The sequence below is a fragment of the Uranotaenia lowii genome, chromosome 2 (assembly GCF_029784155.1).
Source record: "Uranotaenia lowii strain MFRU-FL chromosome 2, ASM2978415v1, whole genome shotgun sequence".
Taxonomy (NCBI): domain Eukaryota; kingdom Metazoa; phylum Arthropoda; class Insecta; order Diptera; family Culicidae; genus Uranotaenia; species Uranotaenia lowii.
The window spans coordinates 389,668,240-389,675,590 of NC_073692.1; the positions used below are offsets into that span (position 1 = coordinate 389,668,240).

Sequence of the window (7,351 nt, forward strand, 5' to 3'; positions counted from 1 at the left end):
ACCTTCTTCGGCACTTGTATTCAAATATTGAGATTTTTTTTATAGAAACAATTATGGTGTCATAAAACATTCCTCCATTTTTATAAATAAGGCTATCGGAGCCTAAGGGGTATAATTGCACAAAAGCTAGAAAGAAAAATATAGGCTTTTATGTAATCGCACCCTGATATTGTCATTTATTTTGCAAACGGGTTGATCCCATTTAAAAGCAATACTTAATTTAAAACCACTTGTACAATTTGCAGTATATTTAAATCACACCTAAGAAACGATTCGAAAATCATGTTTACTTATTTACTTATTTTAATATTAATTCATCGAACATAAAAGTTTAAATGAATAGTAAAAACACGGTCAAACAATATTAAATAATCTGGACTTACGTATTCGACGAATAAAGCGACTTGTAGATTCTCCAAACTGGTGTAGGTGTTCAGCATCCTGGAACATACGCACCATCGCGCTTAGTGGCTCATTGAAGCCATACGAAGTTCGATGAGTTTGATTGAATAGTAACGAGCCAGATCGTAGGGTCCTTGATGGGGCACTGAAGTTTATCATACCTAGCAAATTTGGCGATTGCACTTCTCCGTTGAAAATTTTTGAGATAAATGCTGCCTGTTGAGTCTTTCGGCGGCATCCAAGAGTTTCTAGACCCAAAAGCTGACATCGCTCAGGATAAGCGGGGAGATCTTCGGGGTGGCGCCAGGGAAGGTGTCTTAAGGCGACTCTGACAAATCGCTTTTGCACGCGCTCAATCCTCAAAATCCAACTTAGCTGGTAAGGGGCCCAAACAATTGAAGCATGTTCAATTATTGATCGGACGAGCGCACAGTACAGGGATTTTAGGCATAACGGATCTGTAAATTCATGCGCCACTTTGGTGATGAAGCCGAGCTGACGATTCGCTTTATTGATGACTGAAGATCGTTGACTGTTAAACGTGAGCTGTGCATCAAGGATGACTCCAAGGTCATCGACTTCTGATACTCTGTTTAAAAGCTGGTTGCCGATTTTATATTCGTAGATGAGTGGTGTTTTGTTTCGATGAAAAGTGATGACGGAACATTTCGACACACTAATTGATAATTTGTTCAGTGTGCACCATTCGCCAAAGTAATTCAAGAGTGATTGCAAGCGAACGCAATCTTCGATATCTATAACAGGGACAAATATTTTAAGATCATCGGCATATCCAATTTTGGTTCCGTCTTCTAAGCTGATAATCAGATCATTAAAGAACAGAGCGAATAATAAGGGCCCCAAGTTGCTTCCTTGTGGGACGCCAGACCGATTCGTAAATGGAAAGGATACGCTATCGCTGAGCTTGATTCTAATACAGCGATTTGTTAAGAAGGATTTGAGCCAGATAACCATGTTGTTATGAATACCAAGCTTAGCCAGCTTAGCCAACAAAATCCCATGGTCGATAGTGTCGAATGCAGCTTTTATATCGGTATACACAGCATCAATTTGTTTTCTCTTTTCGATCTGGTTCATGCAGAATGATGTATATTCAAGCAGATCAGTACAAACTGATCTCCCAGGCATGAACCCGTGCTGCTCACTGGCTATGTAATGCGATGATGCGCGTAGAAGAGCTTGGCTAACGACAATTTCAAAAAGTTTGGAACCAGCAGACAAACTGGTTATGCCTCTGTAATATTTTACATTACGACGTTTGCCATTCTTAAAAACAGGAAACATATACGAACTTTTTCATTTGTCAGGAAACTTACGTTGTTGGAACGACTTATTGAAAATTCGAGTTAAAGGCAATGAAACAGCTTCGATGCAGCGAGAATAAATAACAGCCGGAATCCCATCCGGTCCAGGCGCGAAAGAAGTTTTCAATTTTCTAGCAGCAGAAACGATTAGTCGCTTCGCTGCAATCGCTTTCGGGTGTGACGGAATCTAAAAATACAGACTTAAAATGTTCTGCAAACAAATAGCAGCAAGTGTCTGGAGTATTCCCAACAGCTTCATAATAAAAAACGGACGAAGGCACAGAGCTCGATGTTTGTTACCAAACCTAAATTTAGTTTTTTGTTATATGTAAAATTTCTTTAAATATTTCTGTAATTGTTAAATCGTTAAAAAGTGAACAACCCTAGTACAAGAAATAGCATAGCAGTGAGTTACCGCATGAATTGTTTTGACGCGGTAACTCACCAACCAGCTGATGCAACAACAACAAGTCAGCATAAGTCAGTCTGAAATAAATCTCGAAGTGGCAACATCAGCTCCGTACTACCTACGTGTTGTTTTGTTCCGTCGGTCGAGTAAAAGTTTAATAAAGTGGTGTTTTATTTGTTAAACCGGTCGTGTATTTTGTGTTTGTGTTTCCAAAACACATCCGAAACCCGGAACGGCGAGAAAGCTGCTGTGAATTGTGTGCGGACTGATTCAGTGCAGCGAAATTGACCACCTCCCGACCTAGCAGCAGCGAACAAATCGACCTATCAGCGGTGAAGGAATTAACGCTTTTTGGTGCTACTTTTCCGTCCCGTTGGCGAAGCAACGGAAAGTAAAGCCTCCGATTCTTGAACCTGGTAAGCTACCCCCTGAATCCTCAACATTGGTCCTTCGGCCGGATCGGAGGAATTCCCCACACAGAAGGTAGCGGTGAGTACACCATTTTGCTTATTCGACGCGCTGGCTGCATCAAATTGGGCCATTTTGCTTGCCTTTTGTACTGCTGTACATTGTTCGACGAGCCGAAAAAGCGCACAAAGGAACCAAGCCAAGGCGTTTACACAAATCCATCAGCAGCTGTTAATTGTGATCGGCTGTTATGTTTATGCTCTACACCGGTCAGCAAAAATTGGAAAACTTGGATTTGATGTTTTTTGTTGATTGAAATTCGGACTTTGAATTTTTATTGGCGAATTCAGTCCTTTTAAACCTGAGGCAAATATTGGCAATATTGATTGAAATTATATGCGATTGGGTGTGAGTGGGTGGCAGTATTCGCGAAAGAATTGTGTGTCGCGTCGGGAAGGATTTTTTCGTCGATTTTAACACACAATTCTCGGTTTCGTTTCGTTTTAAGTTTGATACACCGCGACGGGAAGGATTACATCGTACGATTTGTATCATTCTTCGTCGTGTAGAAGTGTAAATCCGCGACGGGAAGGATTTAATCGTACGATTGGTTTACACTTCCGCCGTCGTGTAAAAACCAGTACATCGGTTCGGGAAGGATTTCGTTTGCGTTTTTTGTGCTGTGTTTTCGTTACCGTACAGTGGTGGTAGCAAGTGTCAGTGTATTTCAACATGCCGAAAACCAAGTCAGACGAAAGAGTGGAGGATGCCATCATTCGTCGCAAGGCTATTCTGACAAACCTATCGGATGTGGAAAGGTTTACGAGAGAGTTCAACGTGGATCGTGATGTTGGGCGCCTCCAAGTTCGTCAAGATCTAGTTGATAGGATCTACGACCAGTTCCAGAAGGCGCAAACCGTCATCGAGAAGTGGGATGGGCCAGACCGGCTCGAAATGCGTTTGGCTGAGAGATCGACCATCGAGGAAAGGTTTTGCGAGGTGAAAGCATTCCTTTTGAACAACATACCGGAAAGGTTGAGTAGTTCTACATCAGCAGAGCCGACCGCACCAACCAATACAGCTATGTTTCACCTACGCCTGCCCAAAATAGATCTACCGAGGTTCGATGGTGATTTTTCCCGATGGTTGTCGTTCCGAGACACGTTCAAGTCCATGGTGCACTCGAATCCAGATGTTCCAGCGGTTGCAAAGCTGCAGTACCTGCTACAGAGTTTGGAAGGCGAAGCCAAGAAACCTTTTGAGTCCGTAAACGTTGAGGCTGACAGTTATCTCATCACTTGGGAAGCGTTGATGAAGAGGTATGATAACCAGCGGTACCTGAAACGACAGCTCTTCAGGGCAATGTATGACCTCCAACCTTTGAGAGAGGAGTCTTCGAAGGATCTTCATACCTTGACGGATGACTTTGATCGCCATGTGAAGGCCATGGCTAAACTGGGTGAGCCGGTAGGTTACTGGGATACCCCGCTAGTGAATCTACTGTGCTACAAGCTGGATCCAACGACACTTCGAGCCTGGGAGGAAAAAACAAGCGACCTGAGAGACATCACTTACCAAGAGTTGATCGATTTCCTGTATTCTCGAGCGATGATGCTGAAGACGATCGTCTCAGAAGAACAGCGCAATCTGCAAACGATTCCAGCGAGGATGACGGGATCCCAACCGAAGAAGGCGTTCCGATTAGTGGCCAATCCTGTTGCGTCTGATCCAAAACCCGATTTACCCGTGTGCGTAGTATGTTCCGAACGACACCATCTATTTCGCTGTAGGAAATTCGCCAGTTTCTCACCCAATAACCGTCGTCAAGTTGTTACATCCCATCGATTGTGTTGGAATTGTTTCAATTCCGGCCATTTAGCTCGAAACTGTTCCTCCAGACACACTTGTCGTTTCTGTAATGGAAAGCATCATTCTCTCCTCCACGATGCAATCAAGACCACCACCTTCAATTCACTACCGGAACCAACGTCGCCATTGTTGAATTCGCCCCTACCAGCTACGCAGCGCAGTACCGCTCCTCCAGATGTAGATCCGCAACCATCAACTTCGAGCCAACAAGTGTGTATGACTGTTCAGGCATCAAACAGTACAGTTTTGCTTGAAACAGTAATGCTTTTGGTGGTTGACAGTACGGGGAAGGAAATTCCGGCGCGAGCGCTACTGGATTCTGCTAGTATGTGTAGCTTCATGACGAAGAAGTTAGCCAACACTCTCGACCTCCGCCGTTCTACCGTAGACATAGCCGTTTCAGGGATTGGTGAATCATCCAAGCAGATCAAGCGCCAGTTGACTGCGAAGATTCGCTCAACCGTAACCAAGTACGCAACGGAGTTAAATTTCCTTATCCTCAAAAGGCCAACAGTCTGCCTACCGACTGTGAAAATTGATGTTGCTGCTTGGAAAATTCCCGACGTTGACCTGGCTGATCCACATTTCTTCATTCCTGCGGACATTGATCTCATCGTTGGCGGAGAAGTGTACCACGAACTTCACGGCGGCAGCAAGATTTCCCTCGGCAATGAAATGCCGACTCTAGTTGAGACTGTGTTTGGATGGGCTGTATCCGGATCGGTTCCAATAAATTCCTCCGAAACTCCCCGGTTATGCCATCTTACGACCATCGATCGATACCAAGATCAATCCTCCGAAAGGTTCTGGAAACTCGAATCTCTGTTGCCGTCTCAAGCTCTGTCAGCTGAAGAAACAAAGTGTGAAGAAGTGTTCAGTGCTACCACCACTCGCGATTCGTCCGGTCGTTTCGTAGTTAGATTGCCACTCACTAGCGATCCCCTGGTACGTGTTGGTGAATCAAGATCCATCGCCGAGCGCCACTTCGGAAGTCTAGAGAGGAGACTTAAGCGAGATCCTGCCACTCGAGAAGCCTACGTTTGTTTCATGGCCGACTACGAACGTTTGGGCCACATGATCAAGTTGACTGATCCAGTAGACGACTCTGTCCCCCACTGCTATCTACCACATCATCCAGTCTTCAAGGAGTCAAGCAACAGCACCAAGGTCCGTGTTGTTTTTGACGCTTCGTGCAAGACATCAACCAGTTACTCCATCAACGATATGCAGTTGGTGGGACCTACTATCCAGGACGATCTACTGTCGATCATTATGCGCTTCCGAACCCACCCAATCGCACTCGTAGCCGACATTGAAAAGATGTACCGCCAAATACAACTGCACCTAGACGACTGTACGAACCAACGAATTCTCTGGCGCCAAAGTCCCGAAGAGCCTCTCGCAACGTTTGAGATGCAGACTTTGACGTACGGTTTCGCTTCAGCACCATTTTTGGCCACTCGCACATTACAACGCCTCGCTGAGGATGAAGTCAATCGTTTTCCTGTTGCCGCCCCAGCTGCTTCTGCTGGTTTTCCACTCGAGAAATGGGCATCCAATGTCCCTGAAGCGCTTCGAGCGTCGTACCAAGCAGATTGGAAGGAGTTTCACAGCACGCAAGATACAATCGCTACGATCCAAGTTCCTCGCTACGTGTTTTCCGCCAATGCCACTTCTTACCAATTGCATTTCTTCTCGAACTGCCTACGATACTTCCGCTCGTTGAAAGCTGCTGCACGGAAGTCGGAAAGGGATCCATTCCGAGCGCTAACCACCGCCGATCTGGTAGAGTTGGCTCTGTGTCGTCTTGCCCGGAAACAGAGTTTTCTTGAGGAGTTAGCCACCCTTGCATCGATCGGCCGTCTTCCACCTTCATCGCAGTTGAAGTACATCCGCACAAAACTGGATTCGGGTGGAGTCATTCGGATAAGAGAAGTTCTGGCCAATGCAACCGTTCCGGAAGCTACGAAACATCAAATTGTTCTGCTCGCGAAACACCCATTTTCAAAACTGTTGGCGAAGTTTTATCATGGGAATTTATTTCACGCCGGCCCACAACTAATGCTCGCCACGATCCGTCAAAAATATTGGATCATTGGTGGACGCAACCTAGTGCGCCGCACATTCCATGAATGCCACACGTGTTTCCGAAGCAGACCGAAGATGATCCAGCTGATGAATGTGGGCAACCCGTTGGAGAACCAAAAAGCTGCAATCCCTGGGAACAACCAATGAGTAGAGCTGCACTCTAAGACAGCTCCTGCACAGAATAACATGGATCAGGTGATTGCGGTTCCAATATCTTTAAACGTTGTTTGTTGGTCTACTTGGTTCCCTTTTGCTTCCCAGAACCACTTGTCGTCGACTCCGCCTGTACATTGCGGACCTCCTAGAACCAGTAGTCGCCGATTGCAGCCTGAATGAGTAGAGCTACACTCTAAGTTAGCTCCTGTACGACAATTTTGAAAATCAGGTGATTGCAATTCCAATACCCCCTTATTTTGTTTGTTGGGCTACTGGGTTCCTTCTTGCTCCGCAGAAATCAACGCTCCGAGTGTGGTCGCACTTCATCGTTTCCGGCTTCGTGTGGTGGACATCCTTTCCCATCGAGTTCCTAGCAGTAGTCGGTGGTCGCAGCTTATATGAGTAGAGCTACACTCTAAGTTAGCTCCTGTATGACAACCAAAAGCACCAGGTGATTGCGGTTCCAATCCTTTTACTGAATGTTTGTTGGTCTACTGGGTTCCTCTTTGTTCCAGAAGGCAAAGCTCCAGATGGTGTCCGTACCGCCCAGTACCAATCGCTCCTCCTGATCCCCCTGGTGCCATGATGAGTCCCGTTGGTCTACGCAGCCGAAGATGAAGGAAACCGATGAAGGCCCGCCAATAATACCGAAGCAGTGTTGAAATGTCCGTGCCATTTCAAGGTGGCCGGAATG

General features: G+C 45.7%; 1 protein-coding gene across 1 annotated transcript; it reads left to right on the forward strand.

The window, feature by feature from the left end:
• The first annotated feature begins 3,276 nt into the window (after nucleotides 1-3,276).
• LOC129743263 (uncharacterized) lies at nucleotides 3,277-6,648 on the forward strand. The gene has a single exon (XM_055735244.1). It carries the CDS (start codon nucleotides 3,277-3,279, stop codon nucleotides 6,646-6,648), a length of 3,372 nt encoding a protein of 1,123 aa, XP_055591219.1.
• Nucleotides 6,649-7,351: the final 703 nt, after the last annotated feature.

Excerpts from the sequence above, each read along its gene's own strand:
- LOC129743263 (XM_055735244.1), top strand. The coding sequence starts at position 3,277 with ATGCCGAAAACCAAGTCAGACGAAAGAGTGGAGGATGCCATCATTCGT.